The 21,154-nt window shown below is 36.4% G+C and overlaps 1 protein-coding gene across 1 annotated transcript; it reads right to left on the bottom strand.

The window, feature by feature from the left end:
- Window positions 1–8,834: 8,834 nt before the first annotated feature.
- LOC141830206 (putative respiratory burst oxidase homolog protein H) lies at window positions 8,835–13,179 on the bottom strand. The gene is made up of 15 exons (XM_074717689.1): window positions 12,727–13,179; window positions 11,993–12,155; window positions 11,861–11,909; window positions 11,651–11,764; window positions 11,115–11,534; window positions 10,644–11,030; window positions 10,475–10,570; window positions 10,250–10,365; window positions 10,070–10,172; window positions 9,919–10,007; window positions 9,674–9,824; window positions 9,449–9,595; window positions 9,240–9,368; window positions 9,087–9,165; window positions 8,835–9,019 (listed from the first exon to the last, which is right to left on the bottom strand). Exons 1-15 carry the CDS (start codon window positions 13,124–13,126, stop codon window positions 8,910–8,912), a joined length of 2,553 nt encoding a protein of 850 aa, XP_074573790.1. The 5' UTR covers window positions 13,127–13,179; the 3' UTR covers window positions 8,835–8,909.
- Between the last annotated feature and the right edge of the window lie 7,975 nt (window positions 13,180–21,154).

Below are 21,154 nucleotides of genomic sequence, written 5' to 3'. Positions count from 1 at the left end.
TTACTTTTTTTTTTGTTTTTTTTCTAATAGACTGATATGCCGAAAGTGCCCTTCCTTCCGTGCCGCCAATTATTTCTTCGGTTTGGTGGCTAGCTCGCCGTCGGATTCCGCGTCAAGATTCCGAGTCGGACCGGCGAGTCCACCTCGGTGGCCGACTCGTGTATGATAGTAATTTAGTGGTTGTAACTCTTCTTGACCGGACGGGTTGTAATTTGATTGTTTTTTTTTCAGCAGTATCTCTTCTTTTGTAAAAACGTAGAATCTGCATTTTAGCGGTCTCACATGATGGGCTGATCATCTATGAAGAAATAAATTAAAAAATTATAATTGACCACGATGGATGAAGGTATTGCTCGACTTCATCGAGATTCAAAATTTTGCCCTCTTTTATAAGTCTATTCCGTCGTAATCAACTCAACTATGTCCCAAGAATTTTTCAGTAGTATCTCACTCGTGCGATTCTAGATCCGTAAACTTTTATAAGTCTTATCTTATACTGTGATCATCAAATAAAGAGGTGAGGAAACTTTTGATGTAGCGTTTCAAGTCATTAATTGTTTAAACCAACACGTAAACTTTTCTACTCTAATGACATTGTTGGAAATTGACCGATTGAATTTTCTCCTTTGTAAACGCAATGCGGAAGCAAATATAAGTTTAGAGAGTAGAATAATAACACCAATTATTTTAAGTGAAAAATCTCCTTAATGTGATCGAGAAAGGAAAAACCACGGGACCTAATCCAGAAATGATCTCCAGTGTGAAAGTAGCTAGGATTATAATGTATGTCTCTATTCGCTTCCATTGTGAGTCTACAGAGGGAATTTAATCTGTCAATTCCCAACACGTCACATGTATGCGCACTTCAGCGGAACTGAATTGTTACAGTGGATAAAGATCAAATCTCAACCAAATTAAAATAATATCCTTTTAATTGTATCTTTCCGATTTACTTCCTTATAGATGGTTGGGACCGACTATATGAAACTACTGAGGTGACGAATCCCACCTTTTATTGCAAGGGGTATTTATCTTTTGATAATATCCAATTATTATAATTAGATTAATCTCGGAGATGATCAGTTCGGCCTTACTAAAGTTTTCCATCAACCACTGAGATAAATTCGAAAACACGTGTGACTCCGTATTCAACAGTAAATGTTTTAGATTTTTTATCGTATTGGAGGAAAAATACTCTATAGTGTGTCGTAGTTGAGATTCGAACCGTGAGTGCTTAAGTAAATCATTGAGTATCTTGCCGCCAAAGGCAGAGCCACGTTAACATCTATTCGAGTTGTAGTCGGGGGGCCGACAGCGTTGAGAAGAAGATAATATAATTAAGCTCGGATTTACGATGGAAGAAAAAAAAACTTGAGAGAAAGAGGAAGACATCCTAGGATAATGACGTCTATGTTGACGCTCATGGCCCACAACACGAGATCAACCCGGGTAGATCAATCAGACTGACTCTACCATTGCTTGTCATTGCATTATTATCGAGGGCTAAAAGTTTTAATTGTAAACATCATGAGATTGTGGGTCATGCAGCTCACTTAATTATTTGATCAAATATAATTGTATAGTATGTGTTCTGGGTGATGTTATTTAATTTATTATTATAATAAAAGATGGAATCTATCGGCTTAGTGATTCCATATAGTCACTCCCACAATCATATATGAGGAGATAAATCGAGAAGATGTAATTATCACTATAAAAAAGATATTTTTATCAATTTCTTCGAGATTCGATCGTATATATAACAATATTTATCATGCACTAACTAATTCAATCCACCCCCGAATTGCTATTTAGCATCGTATGTGTTCTGAGCCATGCTATTTATAGATAGATAGAGATAGATGGTAGCCTGCGGCATTAGATTTAATCCTCTCGTGATTCATCGCCCAATTAACAACCAATTAGCTAGCTAGATTCCTGCAAACATGGTGCCTCAGCAGCTACACGTACGTTTGCCTATATATCTATCATTCATGCATGTGAAACTCACATGACGTGTTTCTTGCATTGTGTTGCTTACATGTGCAGGCATGTAGGAGAAATAGCGAATGAGCTAGAGGAGATCACGCACGTGATCAGTGATCCATCATGCATGCTTCTTGTTGGTTGGTTGGTTTGTTGCCCAAAAGGTACAGATCACGAGCTCAATCCTAAGGTACATTCAGATGAATGTATGTGCATAGAGGTTAGTAATATATATATATATATATATATATAAGAGAGAGAGAGAGAGAGAGAGAGAATGATATCCCGCGCGACTCATCCCTACGCGATCCCTGCGCGACCGCCAACCCCCGTCCACTTCCGCCGTCGTCGCGCCGCCGTCCGATCACCGCCGGCCACCGGACCCGGACCGTTGGATGCGCCACTCGCCGGCGCACATTCCGGCATCGGATTCCGGCCGGATTACGGCCGGAATCCGGTCGGAAACAAGACACAGCCCACCGGCCACTGTCGGCCGAAAATCAGTCGGATTCCGGCCGATTTTGGCCGGAATCGGCCAACAGACGCGTTTTTTCGATTCCGGCCGAAATCGGCCGGATTCCGGCCGAATCACGGCCGGAGACCGGCAGCGGTCGACGCGCCGGCGCCGAGCGCGTCGACCGCGGCCGGTCTCCGGCCGTGATTCGGTCGGAATCCGGCCGATTTCGGCCGGAATCGGCCAACAGTAACTGTTGGTCGATTCCGATCGAAAATCGGCCGGATTCCGGCCGAATTCGGCCGGAATCCGGCCACCAGTCCCGGCGCCGGTGAGTTGCGAATCCATCGCCGCCGGTCCGGTGGCCGGACGGAGGAGCGGCAGCGGCGAGAACGTCAACGACGCAGAGAAGCTACAGTGTTTTTTCGTGATGAACGGCGTGGATTTTTCGCGATGAACGATCGGGATCGCGTGCGCACGGGACGTGTTTTTTCGTTCGCGCAGATATCAAACTCGTATATATATATATATATATATATATATATATATATATATATATATATATATATATATATATATATATATATATATATATATATTGTTATAATTGAACAAACATAAATAAACATATGCACTTCTTTCAACTCATTTTCACACAAATAAGCCATGAGAAATTTAAACTATCTCACCGTTACTAGGTTTCACATGAGATCATGACATCTAACAAGATAATAATTATCCTAGGACCTATATTGATTATATTGATAGACTAATAATATCGAATATCAATCTTCTAAAATCTATTGATTCAAAAGAATATCATAGAAAAATAAACTGTATTATCGAAAATGTTATTAAACCAAAAATTTATAATATAAATTAGATAATTATTTAAATATACTTAAAATTCTAAGATCAAAAGAAATAAAAAATTATTAAAAAAAAAAGAAATAAATTTTAACATATTCAAAATGCCTAAAATCTTGAAAGACTTGAAATCCTAAAATACAAAAGATAGAAATTATCAAAAATGGCTTAATTATAAAAAATCATAAAAATTACTGTTGAAAGTTAATATCTTGGGAAAAGTGATATTCAATATGTCATCTTTTCCCAAGTTTTTCCTACCTTCTAGGGTTGTCATTTATGTTTTTTGCTTATTTTCTAGAAGGCTTTAATTTTCTGGTCAACAACTCTTGATATGGTTGTGTTATTTTCTAGAATAGTCTTTAATATGTTGTCTCCTGTAAAGTATATAAATATGTGTAAGATTAATATCAAACTTACGATTCATATCACTGTCTAATCTTCCTTCTCTTCCTTTTCTGTTTTTTCTTCATGGTATCAGAGCAGGAAGTTTCTATATAAACTCTAGGCTCTAATTTCCTTCTATTTGTCATGAACACTGACAAAGTTTCTTCATCCTCTAGTGAGATAACTGCTGTTTTTAACAGCTTTGATGCTGAGCATAATACTTCTCACAAATTGTGTTCAGTATTACTCAATGAGTACAATTATTTGCCCTGGTCTAGGGCCATCACTATTGCTCTTGGTGGAAGATCAAAACTAGGCTTCATTAATGGCAAGGAGAAAGTTCCTGAAGTGACTGCACCAGAATATGAAGCTTGGCTAGCCAAAGACCAAATGGTTATGTCTTGGCTATTGAATTCCATGGAACGGAATATTGCTGAAATTTTTAGCTACTCTTTTTCTTCTCTAGAATTATGGGAAGCTGTTCGAGATATGTATGGAAATCAAAACAATTCTGCTAGAATTTTTCAAATCCAGCAAGAAATTGCAAGTTTCAAGCAGGATGGAAAATCCTTTGTAAGTATACTCGGTAAACTGAAGAATCTATGGAACGAGCTAGAAGTTTATCGCCCTCACACCACTGATCCTGTCATTCTTAAGACACGTGTTGAGGAAGACAGGGTATTCCAGCTACTTGCAAGTCTTGATTCTGATTATGAAGAATTCAGAAGTCACATTCTAATGACTGCTGAATTACCTTCCTTGAAAAATGTTTGTGCTGCCATTCAAAGAGAAGAGGTTCGTCGAAAAATTATGCCTAATTCTGATTTATCTAAAGCCTCTAATCCTCATGCTTACCTTTCTCTTAATGAGAAAAAACACCCCTACAAGGGAAAGCGTCCGGATTTGAAGTGTGATCATTGCAGAGGTATCGGACACACTGTTGATCGTTGTTGGATTCTTCATCCAGAATTGAAAATCAAATCTAGCAAGGATAAAAAGGGAAGTGATCAGAAACGTAGTTTCAACTCCAAAGCTCATGTTGCTTCTCATTCTGCTGAATCCTTTACTTCTAATCCGATCACTTTGCTTAATGAATTTGCAAATTTTTTGCATGACAAACAAAGCACAAGTACTTCTTCAGAAACTGAACAAGGCCAAGATAAGCCAACAGCGCTCTTAAGCAAATTTGCAAGTTTTCTTACTGATGCCAATATTTCAAATTCTAAGAACAAAGAAGGTATTTTATCTGCCTTTATTACTGCTTTGAAAATTAGTTCAACTGCAAATTTGTGGGTGGTAGATTCTGGTGCTTCAGATCATATAACTAATAATCTTATTAATGTATGTGATTATATGCCTATGTCTTCATTTGTGTCCATTGCCAATGGTCAGAATGTTCAAATTAAGGGGAAGGGAAAAATTAAACTCATGTCAGAGTCTATAGAATCTGAAGTGCTCTATGTTCCTTCCTTTCCTTTCCAGTTATTGTCAGTTCACAAAATGGTCGAAACCTTTAATTGTGAAGCCTTATTCACTCCTTCCAAGGTTGTTTTTCAGGATCGTATCACCAAGAAAATGATTGGTGAAGGGTTTCTCTTTCAAGGGCTCTATTATGTATCTCCTCATCCTCGTATTCCTAGAAGCCTTCAAGCTCTTAGAAGTCATCAACAAATTTTGTGGCATCAACGTCTTGCTCATCCTTCCAGTCATGTTTTTTCAAAGATTTTGCCCAATGTGTCAATGGAAGCTCATGATTGTGAAACTTGTCATCTTTCTAAGTCATCCAAACTTCCCTTTAAGTTGTCCATGACAGAAAGTTTCAGCCCTTTTGAATTAGTACATTCTGATGTATGGGGTCCTGTTGTTGACTCTATTGACAATTTCAAGTATTTTGTGACCTTTATTGATGATTTTTCTAAAGTCACTTGGGTTTATTTGCTGAAATCTAAGAGTGATGTCTATGAAACTTTCAAACAGTTTCATGCTATGATTGTCAATCAATTTTCTGCAAAAATCAAAACCTTCCGAACTGATAATGGCACTGAATTTACCTCCCACAATATGACTAATTTCTTAGCTACTAATGGCATTGTGCATCAAACTAGCTGTGTTTATACACCACAGCAAAACGGAGTTGCAGAACGAAAAAATAGAGATTTATTAGAGAAGACAAGAGCCATCATGTTTCAAATGAATTTGCCTAAACATTTTTGGTCTTTTGGGGTCCTTACAGCAGCCTATCTAATTAATCGACTTCCTAGTCGAGTGCTCCATTTCAAAAGTCCATTTGAAGTTTTAATGAACAAAAAAGCTGATATTTCTCATCTGAAGGTGTTTGGTTGTACATGTTTTGTTCATGTTCCAGTCAACTCTAGAGATAAACTTGATCCAAAAGCTGTTAAATGTATATTTCTTGGCTACTCAAATACACAGAAAGGATATAAATGTTATGATCCATGTTCCAGGAAGGTTGTTGTCACAAGGCATGTTCGATTTGATGAAACTAGTCCATATTTTTCCTATTCCAATAAAAGGGAAATAAGTACAGATTTGTTCCCTTTTTTGAATACTGAAGGCATTGGTTCAGAAATGAATCAATCTAGTTCATCAAATGCACCATCACCTGATAACATTTTGAATAGTGTTGCTCCACTAAATCCGGAACAGGATGATCATCCTGATCAGATTTATCAAGAATTAGTGCCTCGAAGAAATCCTCCTCGTCATCGCCAACAACCTAAGAGAATGGAAGACTATGTTGCTTATTCTGTAAGACATCCAATCTCAAAGTATCTGTCTTATAAGAATTTCTCTTTTGCACATTCTGCTTTTCTTTCTAAAATTTCTACTATCCAAGATCCTCAAACCTTTCAAGAAGCTAATTCTAGTGATGTTTGGAGAAATGCTATGCAAGAAGAACTAAATGCTCTTGCTGAGAATTCTACTTGGAGCATTGTACCTCTCCCTAAGGGGAAGAAAGCTGTTGGATGTCGTTGGATCTACAAAACCAAATTTAACTCTGATGGCTCAGTTGAGAGACGTAAAGCACGCTTAGTGGCTCAAGGTTTTTCTCAGGAATATGGAGTGGATTATAAGGAGACCTTTGCTCCAGTTGCAAAGATGACAACTGTACGTGTTCTGCTGTCAGTTGCAATTAACAATGGATGACCTTTATCCCAAATGGATGTAAAAAATGCCTTTTTACATGGGGATCTTGAGGAAGAAGTTTTTATGAAATTACCTCCTGGTTTCTTGAAACAGAATGATGACAACATGGTTTGCAAACTTCACAAATCTATTTATGGACTAAAACAAAGTCCTAGAGCCTGGCATGCAAAATTGAGTGCTGCGCTTGAAGGGATGGGATTCTCAAAAAGCAATGCTGATTCTTCACTATTTGTTAAACTTGGTGATTCTGAAAAATTGATGGTTCTAATCTATGTGGATGATCTTATTGTGACAGGAAGCAATGTTGAGTCTGTCAAAAAACTGAAAAAGCATCTTCAACAGTTATTTCCTATAAAGGATCTTGGTCCCTTGAAATATTTTCTCGGAATCGAAATGGCAAATTCCAGCAAAGGGTTCTATCTTAATCAAAGGAAGTATGCTCTTGATCTGCTCAAAGATGCCAAGATGATTGATTCTAAACCTGCTCGCACTCCTCTTGATAGCAAACAAAAGCCCTTCTCCAAAGGTGTAGGGCTTAAGAATCCTGCTCACTATCAGAAACTTGTTGGTAAACTGATTTACTTGACAATTACTAGACCAGATTTGTCCTATGCTGTTAATATTGTTAGTCAATATATGCATGCTCCTACTGATCAGCATTTGATCCTGGTTAAACGAATTTTGCGCTACTTGAAAGGATCCATTGGTCGTGGAATCATTATGACCAGAAATGGACACACCAATGTTGAGGGTTATACAGATTCGGATTGGGCTGGTAATTCTCTGGATAGAAGATCAACTACAGGCTTCTGCATAACAGTTGGGGGAAATTTAGTTTCCTGGAAAAGCAAAAAACAACAAGTTGTTGCTCGATCTAGTGCGGAAGCTGAATATCGAGCTATGGCCACTACAACCTGTGAATTTGTGTGGCTTAAAAGTCTCCTTTCAGACTTAGGATGTCCTTGTGCTACTCCTATGATTCTTTACTGTGATAATCAAGCCGCAATGAAGATTGCTGCTAATCCGGTGTTCCATGAAAGAACAAAGCATATAGAAGTTGATTGTCATTTTATTCGTCAACAAGTTCAGTCAAAGCTTATTAAAACCTGTTATGTGCGCAGTCAAAATCAACTGGCTGATGTATTCACCAAGGCCTTACCTTCAGCTCAGTTTCAATACCTTTTAAGCAAGCTTGGATCTCAAAATCTTTTGGATCCAGCTTGAGGGGGAATGTTGAAAGTTAATATCTTGGGAAAAGTGATATTCAATATGTCATCTTTTCCCAAGTTTTTCCTACCTTCTAGGGTTGTCATTTATGTTCTTTGCTTATTTTCTAGAAGGCTTTAATTTTCTGGTCAACAACTCTTGATATGGTTGTGTTATTTTCTAGAATAGTCTTTAATATGTTGTCTCCTGTAAAGTATATAAATATGTGTAAGATGAATATCAAACTTACGATTCATATCACTGTCTAATCTTCCTTCTCTTCCTTTTCGGTTTTTTCTTCAATAACATATATGATACATTAATCTCATCACACTAAAATATAATAATATTAATATTAAATAAAAAATCATTAGTATAAAAAACCAAAAATAATATAATATCCTTCTGGATTTACTTTGTTTTTGATTTTTTTTAAATCTCAGACACTAATTATTGAACGAAAATTATAAAATGAATAAAAAAATATAACTTTCAAAGAATGAAAAATAATTAACTAACTATATGACTTTTATTTCCCTATACCCTAAAGGGATACATAGACAACTTAGTACAATTCTTTTTTATATTTTATATTTTTATAAACTTATAATTTTTAAATAAATAATAATAATCTTGAACTATTATGAGCGAATCAAACCATGGCCGAGTACAATTTCTCAACTCATGCTCAAATATCCCTAGAAATTTTCCACTCAACTATACACACCTTTGCTAAATCTAAATAATGTGTATGTATGATGTAACAATTTAAAGAGCAAGACTGAATTCTTTCCTGTTTATTATCTCTATGTTCTTTCCTATCTGTATCATCCTGTCTTCTTTAGAAGTTCTCCTTGTGGAAGTGAAACCGAGTAGTGGTATCATGGCTGAATTCTTGTGAAAGATCTTTAAGTTGTTTTGTAAGTGTGGAAGATCCGCAGTAGAAAACACCTGAACACCACGTGTTAGAGTCACATAGCGAAAACATGAGTGAAGACCATGTTTCAAGATAGTTCACCTATACGGGCGGCTTTGTGGGCGTTTGCCAAATCAGAGAACACTTTCCTCCAGTTTGGTCTTGCAAAGTGTGTGCGTATCTGTCAAGCATGACTTGGAGATTAGAAACAAGTGATTGTGTTGGCATTATGCGAATATGAGGAGCTTGGGTTACCTTGCTCCCTGAGACTATGTCGACGCCACTTTTGGCATGTTGGAGTGACTGAACCATTGCAATGAGGGCTGACCTTGCATCACCTTCTTCATACACGCTTGTCAAGTAGTTGTGCATCTCTATGGCATTCTGTGAAATGAATCAGTTAAGGGCCTATGAGAAATGGAAGTACCAATAACAGGTCAAACCAGAGGGATTTGGGGATGTACATTGTGATCACTTTCAGCAACATCATTCATGACACCTTTGAACCACTCGAACGATCCTTGCTCCCTTGTTACCCAGTAGAAGTAAGCCCTTCCCGGGCCATTTGATTTGATGATGTTGGGATCTGGATTATGCATTCTTTGCAATTCCTAGATGAAGAACCATACACCAGTCAGTAACATGAGGTGTTGACATTTGTAGAGGGAAATGTTTCAGATAATATATACTTCGTTGGTCTTTATATTGTTCAGGAGATCCTTCAGTATGCTAATAAATGGAGTTGCGCCGATTCCTAGTCCAATGAGCAAAAGAATGTCATACTTCTTGTAATTTTGAGCTGGTGCACCATATGGCCCATCTATGTAGAGCTTAGGGAATCTGAAAAAGAGATTATGTTACTCGTCACAGCTCGATGGATTTTGTAATGTTGCTTTTAATTGGTTGATGTCGACTGCTACGCAGTGGTACTCACCTTGTGTCTTCAAATTGAACATCTGCCACAACTGTGGTTTCAAGTCTAACAAGGTTGGCCTTTTTCGAGATGACCTGAGCCTGACAAACCTGTATTAAGAGCAAATGTTATACTTCTTCGGCAAGAAGAGACATTTTCTAAATGAACTAACCTTTCCAAATAGGTTCCTTAACTCAGACGTCCAGTCACCCAAGGTTCGGATATGAACGCTCAAGTGTTCATCTCCTGGTGCAGAGGTGATTGAGAATGGATGCCTATTGAGAAAATGATTTTACTTAACACCAGAAATAATCACTTATTACTCATATTCATTTTGAAGCTAAGCACAAACCATTCAAAAGGTGAAACATCAGGACATTTCACAAATAGGTACATCCCACTTTTGTATTTGAAAGCTGGTGGCTTTTTCATATGTATGGAGAGGACGTTACCGGGATATATTGCTGCCTGTATGAAAGATATATGTGAAAGATGAGATGTCAACTTTGCACCTTTGTCAAGCAACGAAGCAAGTAGATTTTTTGAGTTCTAACATACATGCATTTAAGGAGATTACCTTAACAATGCTGACACCATAGCTTTTCTCACGAACTTTCCGAGTTATTCTTTCGCAAGCATAAAATAGTATTGGGACTGCAAGATACATCCATGTCTGTGCATACAAGAAAGTTAATGCCAAAAATGTCTACATACGACAGAAGGTATGAAAAATAGGTAGGACTTACCGTCTTCTTATACCATTCCTTGGTGAGGAATAGGAAGTAAGAATGGATTATCAGAAGAATGTATGCAACAACCAGAAGATGGTGAGCGTACCAAAATGCATTGAACCCAGCTAAATGGTGGAGGGGTGATGGCAACTTGACCACACTCCTCCTGAAAGAATGTGTTGCTAGAGTGAAAGAAAATGCCATGATGAAAATCATCAGAATACCAGTGACACCTGGGACACTTGCTAGCAAAGATGGATAAGTGGGTTGCTTGTAGTTGAAATCAGATCCCAATGTGCTCATGAACTTGGAACGCGGACAGTTAATGAGCCTCGGAAAATCACATGTTACATGTGCAAAGGTGTGCACTAAAGTTCCAATAGTTATTGCCAGAGCAATAGTCTGCAAACGTTAAGTGAACAAAAAACATAACTTAATATTTACAGTGTTTCCAGGAATGCTTCATTATAGGGAAATCTCTGTTACCTTGTGGAAGTTGATGTTGTCATCAAATGGAAATACTGAGCTAAGACGAGTTGATCTGAGCCTTGTGAGGGTGTTGCGACAGACAGGGATGAGAATCAAAGCCATATTTAGTTTCAAGGTCTCAGCAGCAGCCTTGGCTATGCAGACGCAATAACCCATCACTTCAAATGCTGCTCTCCTTCTGTACTGGACAAACTTCCACGAAGCTAGGACTATATTCAATGTCAACCAAAAGGAAATAACCCATATCCTCTTCCAATTCTCATGAACAAAATCTGCAGTGTTGCTAACAAATCGATTTACTGGGTTTCTGTATCTCTTCGGTATCAATGTTCTTGCAAGGCTATGTGAACGTTTTAATGTTTTCTCATTTCCTTGTGAGCTAACCATACCTCTAAGTAATGTCTCAAGCTGCCAAAGCTGAGACAAAATTTGCAAGTTAATTGTGTCAGTCTGGTATTAAAAGTCATTTGTTCTTCCAGATTTAAAATTCCTCCGACATTGGATATTTCATTGAAAAATACATCACTCAGTACCTCAATATAGCCCTGGCCATCAGGGTCAAGCTCTTCCATTATGAGAGCAGCATAGGTCGCTGCACTTGATTTCAATTTTGCAAGTTTGTTTGCCGAAGCACTCAGTATGATTATCTATGAAGTGGTACAGAAATTTTATTCTCTTCAGTGTAAAGAACATTAAAATAGCTCCTACATGAAAGAATTCATTGAGTGATTTTGACTAGATACCTCTTTCACCTCTTCTTCAGACAGCTTTCCGTCACCATTCTTATCGCACCTATATAATAAGTCATAGCAGACAATGTCAAACCATGTTTATAAGGTCAAGGCTGGAAGTAGATAAGAATGAGAAAGTGATACATGTCAAAGAATATTTGTAGCCGAGAATCAAAATTTTGGTCTGTCATTTCTTCCCAGAACTCTTTTAGTTCATCCTTTGTTATTCCATTTTCTGGCTCCAAGTTTCTTCTCCTTGCTAAAGCAACAAACAGCTCTTCAGCAAACTCTTTTGATTCAGCCATGCCTAACAATTGATAATGAAGACAAGGATAATAAGAAATTAGTACACTTGATGGATCCCGTACATATAATTTCAAATGCTATATATAAAAAAAGTAAAGAAATTTACAAGAACATTCTATGTCCTATCTCCAACTTTTGCCCTTTTTTTTCTTCTTCATTGAAGTAATTTTCTTTCCTCACCTGAACTTCAAATTGAATACAGAATTATTTCACCAGAGTTGTACTTCAATTAATTCACTTACTGGCCATCTATGCTGAATTATGTAGTATATGATTGCATTTAATAAACCAATCCCAAAGAAAACAGGGCCATGAAGGAAATAGTTTTCATCAAAGGATTTCTCTGGTCATGTGCTTAAGTTAACCTTTAAGAGTTCACTAGATATGACTTTCCTGAGTAAAACATCGATATTTTACACAATTTTCTGTTTAGTTTGATCTTTTTGTTTTTGGCTTGGGATCTGATCTGGAAGTTCACTAAGTACGAATAGCCAAGCAAAAAGTCCAATTTTTATAGAAATCTTTGGGTCAGGAGAAAAAGGAAATGATAGGCAAAAGATGGAGGAACGCACCAATGCAGCGGCCGAAGTTCTCCTTGGGAAGGCTTCCTCTGACGGCGAATTGCTCGAATCGCCTCTCGACGGCCTTCCACCCCTCGCTACCGCCGGAGGCCTTGTCGAGGAACTGGAGCCCCTTGAGCCCCATCTGCGCGCTGGAAGCCGCCCGGGTCATCTTCACGAAGGGATTCGACCTCCCGGCGCTGCCAGGGCTCTTGCGGGCTGGTCCACCCTTGAAGGAGCCCCTGAACCCTACCTTGATCTGGGAGGGTTGGGAAGGGAGACAACCGGGGGACTTCGAGCGGGCCGCATTGGACGAGGGCAGCTCGGCGTCAGCGCGCTGGGTTTGGTCGGAGAGGACGACGATGCTCTGGAGCTCGTGCGCAATGTGATCGTCGAAAAAGGGGATATCCATGTACTCAATCGACGAGATCACTGGAACCCGTCGTAGTTGCAGTGGGCGGGGGATTTGGATCGCCCTCGCTCTTCTCTGTATTCCACTGCGGCGCCGGCGTCGATGACGGTGCTGCAGCGCTGCAGCTGGCACCGCGTTGATTTGGAGGTCGCGGAAGAGAAGAAGAAGAAGAAGAAGAAGAAGAGGGAAAAGGTGGAGGGAAGGTGGTATGGTTTTGCTTGATGAGGTAATTGTTGGGACATTAATAGCAATCGAGAGGTTGCTAATGCTAGCAATATTTTAATTTTTATTTTATTTTATTTTATTGATTAAATATTTTTATTTTAAATATTTCTAACACGGTTTCCAGTTGTATTAAAAAAATAAAATAAAATTAGTTGATCTCTTCTTTTGAAAGCTAGAATCCAGCTCGAGTCCATGGCTCGAATGGTGAAAGCATGCCTTGCGTATATAATTGTCTTCTCTATTTCTATTTCTATTTCTACGTGAATGATGGTGGCTTTATTCTAAAGGTAAAGATCATCCCGATATCTTTAAATCTAGTAGATGGACCGAGAATAATTGGTCGACCAAAGTTAGTCGTGGTAGATAGAGTGCAAACTGATCGAATTGAATTAAGTAATATGAAAATATTAATATTTGAGTTTGAGTTTAAAAAACATATTTGATATTCAAATTTAATTTAAAGTTTAAAAATATAAATAATTTTGACTCGAACTGAGTTCTAAATAAAATTTGAATTATAGTTAATTATTTAAATTTTGATTCGAGCAGGTAAGGTAGGAGACACATTAATGCCTATCCGTGTTGTAGTTCGGAGGTACGACGGCGTTGAGAAGGAGATACGTACGTTCGGATTTACTACGGGAGAAAGGAAAAAATTTGAGAGAAAGAGGAAAACAACCTGGGGTAGGGGTGTAAACGAGCCAAGCTGCTCACGAGCTATTCGAGTCTCGGCTCGAAAAAAAGTTCATTTGAGTTTGTTCGATTAAGTTAACGAGCCGAGCTCGAGCCTGATTTCGAGCTCGAAAATATTATCGAGCCGAGCTCAAACTTAACAGTATTTGGTTCGTGAGCTCGCGAACATGTTCGTTTAAAGGCTCACGAACGTGTTCGCGAACATGTTCATTTAAAGGCTCACGAATGTGTTTGTTAAGAAATTCACGAATATATATATATATATATATATATATATATATATATATATATATATATATATATATATATATATTATACATGAATTATAAATATTATATATTAACGAGCCAAGTTTGAACTAAGCTCGTTTAACTTTTAAATGTGCTATTTTTGAACCAAGCTCGAACTGAATTCGTTTAACTTTAAAACGAGCATTTTTTCGAGCCGAGCTCGAGTTGTTCGCGAACTATTTAATTTCATTACGAGCCAAGCTCGAGCTTAAGAATTAAAGCTCGAATCGAACTCGAGCTTAGGAAAAACGAACCGAGCTCGAGCCTCTTACTGTTCGGCTCGGCTCGGTTCGATTACACCCCTAACTTGGGGTGACGATGTCGACACTCGTGGCCCACAGCCCGGGATCAACCCTAGTAGATCACCTAGCTGACTCTCCCATTGCGAAAAGAATCAAACTACACTACAAAATGACTTAAATTCAAGTTCAATTTGAATTATTTGGATCTTAATTTAAGGATATTTAAATTAAAATTATGTAAAAATAATCACAATTCAATTCGAGTTTGGTTCACAAGTGACTCATGAATAATAGAATAAAATATTATAGGTTTGAATTCGACTCGAATTTGATAATTTTCAAATACAAGTTAAATATTTTTTGAACCGGCCTAAAAAATTCACGAACAAACTTGATTCGCTTGCTCAATTCGTTTGCACCCCTAGTCGTAGAAGCCCGCATACTAGAATTTAAATTTTAGTTGCCAAAGGAATTGTTAATGTTTTTTTGTCAATTATTTATGTATTTTTAAAATTAGAAGGGATTTAGTCGTGTGGTTAACTTAGTAGATTGGGATAATTAATTTGCATCATTTATACCATGTTTAACTTACACTTTGGCATGAAATTAGCACTTAAGATTTATTTACAAGACAGCTTAATTAGTTATTTGACTACACTTTTGGGCGTTTTAAAGTTTCTCTTAGTATTCTATTTATTGAAGTTTTACATTTACTATTTTATTTGAGAGAAATAATATTTATAAACATCTAAAGGATGAGATTAGAAGAGGTTTGCATTAATACTTTAGTAAAAGGTAAAATCTGTCATCCTAGCGATCTCACACAGTCGATCCCATGATTAAATCGAGAAGCTGCAGTTGACCACTATGGGGAGAGCATTGCCTCAACTTTGCCAAGATTCAACCCTTGTCCACTTCAACAAGTCTGCTCTGTAGTAACCAACTCAATCATGCCCCCTAGGCAAAGTTTGCATTAATACTTTTTGTAAAGTGGTGGTCCTAGTGGAACAATTTGAGGGCAACTATTGGACAAGTCATAGGTCATTAATGCAGATTAAAATCTCAAAACTATGTTAAATTTTCTATTAATTTATCATGGGGCACACTTAAGTTCTTAGAATATAAAAAGGACACACTATACTTTAGAATTTATCAAAGATTACACTTGTTTATCAAAATGCCCTTTAGACAACCGACTTCATTAGACTCATTATTGCCCAAACCATTAATCAACCAGTTACTCAACAAACTAGATGACTCTAGTTAATTGGATGTGATTTCAGTCAATTACTTGTCATCAAACAACTTTGGCCAAAAGTATTTGATAATCCAAGAAACTTTAGATTATGTCAACTAAGAACCTTTGCATTTTTAGAGTTTCCTTGAGTATTTCCATATTTATTTTCTATATTTTGAGTCTTGTAAGATTGTCAAACACTTTTTACCAAGTGTTTAATGACAATAGAGGTCTCAAATTCATCCAAAATAGACATCATTTCACTCCTATGGTTCCCTTGGTTAGGACCCGTGCAAATTAGAGAGGTGATAGCTTCATTAGCTTTGTCTTGATCTTGTGTTCTTTGTTTGAATGCACAGCAGAAAATATGACTTAAACTTGATGTCGCATACACAACTTCGAGATTTTACTTGAAATCTGCCTCTTAAGGTCACTAATCCAAGAGTTAATCCTAGCAATCTACCACCACTATATAATCTTCTCCTTTTCGAATACCTTTCGATGGCTGAGAAGTCTTTTACAACACATGTTATATACAAAGCAACACAAAAATGAAATACAAAATAAATTCACAAATACAAATGAAAGTTACAATTTTACAAATAAACTTGACATTGGATCGTTGTTTGTCGCTTTGGATTACCTTTTGATGGTGGAAAATGCAACAACACTTCGCCTCTAACTCCTCAAGAACCGACATCTTCAAATCTCCATGAACCCCCTTTTCTAGGGTTATTTTCAGGCTAATTTTTGCTTGGCAATTGATTGATTACCATCACCAATTGATTGTCACATCAAATCCAACCGTTTAAATCTACAAAATAGCTCTTTTTACCTGACTAATCAATTGGTGAGTCATACCAATCGATTGCTTATTTCTAGTTGAACTGGCCAATTGATTCCAAAGCATTCTATTTACTTGCCACCTTTTATCAATCGATTGTACTAGTTGATCGCACCAGTTGATTTGTCAAGCTGCAAACCCTTTTAAACTCTGAAGATTTAGGGTTTGTCAATCGATTGCTACTTCTTAATAATCGATTACTAACCCTAATTTTAACCTTTTCAAGGCTAAAATCGTGTCTTGGTTATACGGTTGACCTCACCCTACCTTTGCTCAACATCTGATCAATCTTAATCTGTTGAGACTTTTCATTGCCAATATCCTAATTATCAACCTTGACCTATTGGGACTTCGTCATTTGCCAAACATATGATCTTCTTTGATTTATTTGGATTTCTCGCATCATGCCTAACATCCAATCAATCATGACCTGTAAGGACTTCTTTCATTGTTACGTGTTCGGTCAATTGTGATCCACTTAGACTTTCTGTCTCATACTAAGTGTCTAGTCCTCCATGATCCACTTGGACATTCCATCTCGTGTCAAGTGTTCAATCCTATATGATCCACTTGGACTTTCTATCTCGTGCCAAGTGTTTAATCCTCTATTACTCACTTGGACTTTCCGTCTCGTGTCTATCTTATGTCAAGTGTCTGGTCCTCCATAATTCACTTGGACTTTTCATCTCATGCCAAATATTCAGTCAATCGTGATCCACTTGAACTTTTTCACTGTTAAGTATCTAGTAAACTTTGACCTACTTGACTTTTCTTCACTATTAAATATTTGGTCAACCTTGACCTACTTGACATCTAACTAACATATTGATCAAATATCAAAATCCAACTCAAGTCAAACCGAGCTTGGTTAACCTAGTCAACCTTGATTTTAGGTCGATCATGCATCAATAATCTTTTCCTTTTTGATGTTTAATAATATGTTTAAGTTAAGCTAACTCATTAGTCCAACTTTTTTACTTCATCCTTCTTCTCATGTCAAATAATGAACAAGGATTTCTTAACTTAAACCCTACATTATCCTCCTTTGGCACATATCAAAAATCTTTTTTCAAGTTTCATTCGTCTAATCCAATCTAATCTCTCAATTGAAGATTATCCGCCTTCCATTTCATCTAATACTCAACCTTGATCATACATCTATTATTCTTCTCCTCAATTCTCAAAATTTTCAAATCTCCCTTTTCATATCCAACTCATGCATTTAAAGTGGGCATCCCCTTAAAGCACTCTCCAACTTCTATCATTACACCAATAATGATTTGATATTCCTAAACCTTTAGGAAGTTCCAAAATTTAAGTTATGAAGTAAGGATTCAATTTTGAAACTAAATTTCTCCTCAATTTTATATTCTTCTCTTTTTAATATCTCTTTCTCATTTTCACCAAGAAAATTACCTTTGAATATTTATCCAAGCATATCAAATGATTAACAATAGTTAAAATACCTAGGAGTGAGCTTAAATGAATTAAACAAATCTATTTTAGCCAAAAATATAGGTATTAATCAATTGATTTCTGATAGCAATTCATTGGTGGATTGCAAACTATAATTTTAATTTTTTAATCCAAATTCTAAAAATACATAAGTAATTTCATAATTTTTTAAAAATTATGAAATTTCATACAGACATTATTTATGTCAAATACTATCGAAAAATAATTTTCTATGAAAATACATCTTATTTTTAAAGAATGATATAAAATTAGAAATCATTAAAAATTTTAATATTTCACTCTTACTTTATATTAACCTAATCAATGGTGATTCCTATCAACAAATAGATTTCACCATGGCTTTTTAAAATGATTTTGAAATGGTTTTCATATATATTTTCCAACCATAATTTATCGGTTAAATGTCCATCATTTACACATAATTAGCTTTTCTCATGATTGGTCATATAAAATTCATTTGGATTTAATGAAATTAAAGTTCATTTTGATACATCAAATAACATCTTAAACTTAGTTCCTTATCTTAATCTTACTTGTGTCTAAAATATCTCAATACACACACGAGTCATCCTATAGTCTTTATGAGATTTGAAATTTATTTTTTCCTAAAACTAAAGGATCATCATCTCTATCTAGGCATTTTCAAATTTGAACATCCTATTTAGGATATCAACCCATGCCATATTTGTCCTTAATTATAATCATTAAAATAATATGTGTAAATGAGCGCATACATTAAATGCATAACTTCAAAGAGAAATCTATCATAACTTACAAGATGCACTCATAATGACATGACAATATCAATTCATATTATTATAACAAGATAAATATATAATATATATGATATCATGACATATGATGTGACACACAAGCATAGTAATTGTAGCACAAAGTAATACTTAGATTTTCCATTTAAGTGTCATCAATTAATACTATGTCAAATACATGATTTGACATAGGCGGTCTATCTCCCTCGAATGTGGCAAAAATCCAACTTGACACACTTTTGAATTCATCATATTTGTGCCACTTTAATTAATCTCAATACCTCAAATTTTTATTGTCACATTATAAAATCCTGAAGGATAAAACTTGAAATTTTCATTCTCAAGATATCACAGTTCCTTGAAAGCTTCCTAAAATATTAACTTCACCATGGTTGGATTAACTACCCTTCCAATTAAGGTTGATATACTCTAAAATTATTTAGTGTGAAGAGATCTCACTCTTAGGAACTCAACATCTATTGGAGCTCCTTAGATGTATTAGGTACTTACTAGAGATAACCTCTTTAGATATCTTTCTTAATGACTCTCCTAGGATTCTTAAAAGTCTTAGTCATGCTAGTCTCCTTAAGGTCAACACTAGGGATGACCTTCCATGTAACCTTAACTTGACTCCTAGATCTAAAGTTAGTTCTATAATTATATGGGACTTTGTGATATGAGGGCATATTATCCTTGGACACAGGTTTGTATCTCAAACCTTTCTTGCCCTTGGATTTTTCTTGCCTATATAAGCCTAGATCTTATTTCTTTGACTCTTTGAATATATTTTTCATCTTTCTAATGGTCTTTTCTAACTTATTAAGTTTTGACCTCATCCTCAAATCCTAAAATTTTGATTTTTTATGATTTCCTTGGATTTTTTTTTTCCTATGCAAATGCCTAGTCTTCTTAAGATTTTTACCTAGATTCTTGGTATCCTTGGGTGGTATTACTTTAGCATGATATGACATAAAATTATTCTTCGAATTATTATGCTTTCTATTATCATGATAGTAAGCATTAAAATCGTAAGCTTATTCTAGCATTTTTTTCATGATATAAGAAAATTGTATTATTAAATAATACCTTAGGTTTGTCCTTATGAGCTCCCCCCTTGATTTAAACTTTCTCCCTTGCCCTTTCTTTGATGTCTCTCAATTTGGACATTGATTTTGATAATGTCCTCTTTGGTTGCACCAGAAACACACTATGTGCTTCTTGCTTTTGCGTATCAAGGTTTCAGTCTTATTTGACTTCTCCTTTTCCCTTGTGCTACTTGAACTTTCTTCTTTGTTAACTTTGGGCACCTACTCTTATAATGCCTCTTCTCCTTACACTCAAAGCATATGATATGATTTTTGTTTTTGATAATTGAAATTGATATACCTTTTTCAATAGTAGGGATGACATGAACTTCTTCTTCATCAGCTCTAAAGGTTGAGGGTTCATCTTGTTTCAATGTTGTTGATTCATCCTCCCCCTCAACCCTTGAAGTGGATGCTTCTTTAAGCTCATCCTTGGATGTTAAGCACCTCTCAATGTCCAAATCCTCAATTTCTTGATTCAATGAGTTTCCCTCCTTTGACTTATCATCATCGTGTGTCGATGATAGATCTTCATGAAGTTTGGCTAACTTTCTCCATAGTTCACTTACATTCTTATATTTACCTAACTTACACAAAATATTGTTAGGCACCAAATTAACCAAAATCTTGATTACCTTATTGCGAGCTTCGGATCTCTTGACTTGCTCCTCAGTCTATTTACTCTTCCGAAAAAGTTTTTCCTTTTTGTCTTTAAGAGCTTCAAATCCTTCTGTTAGAGCAAATCATTGCTCTATGTCCATCATAAGGAAATTTTCCATTCATGCCTTCCATAGAGCAAACCCTCCTAATCTGAAAGATGATGGAACTCAAATGTCATATTAAAGTCCGACTTTAAACTTCATTTGTCCCATTCAAAATTTGAAACTTTATCTTCTACCTCTAGCTTTTGTGCTCCAATAGAGGTTAATCTAATGAAGAACTTGTCTTGCTCTGATACCATTTATTAGGACCGGTGTGAACTAGAGGGGGGGTGAATAGTTTCGATTGCTTTGTCTAGATTTTGTTCTCATCTACTAAAGGTTAACACACAGTGGAATAAAATATACAACCGAAGAAAATACAAGCACAAAACAAACCAACGCCACATGCATAACACTAAGATTTTACTTGGTTCGTCGCCTCCCAAAATGACTACTCCAAGGTCT

Source organism: Curcuma longa, chromosome 5 (assembly GCF_044706935.1).
Source record: "Curcuma longa cultivar G26 ecotype Majalengka, Jawa Barat chromosome 5, ITB_CL_G26_1.1, whole genome shotgun sequence".
Classification (NCBI taxonomy): Eukaryota; Viridiplantae; Streptophyta; class Magnoliopsida; order Zingiberales; family Zingiberaceae; genus Curcuma; species Curcuma longa.
The sequence above is the reverse complement of the archived record's forward strand: the minus strand, read 5'-3'. Positions and strand labels throughout refer to the sequence as shown.

Excerpts from the sequence above, each read along its gene's own strand:
- LOC141830206 (XM_074717689.1), bottom strand. The coding sequence starts at position 13,126 with ATGGATATCCCCTTTTTCGACGATCACATTGCGCACGAGCTCCAGAGC. Across the intron at positions 11,031-11,114 it reads ACAACATCAACTTCCACAAG|ACTATTGCTCTGGCAATAAC; the intron begins GTAACAGAGATT and ends TAACGTTTGCAG. Across the intron at positions 10,571-10,643 it reads AGGAATGGTATAAGAAGACG|ACATGGATGTATCTTGCAGT; the intron begins GTAAGTCCTACC and ends TTGTATGCACAG.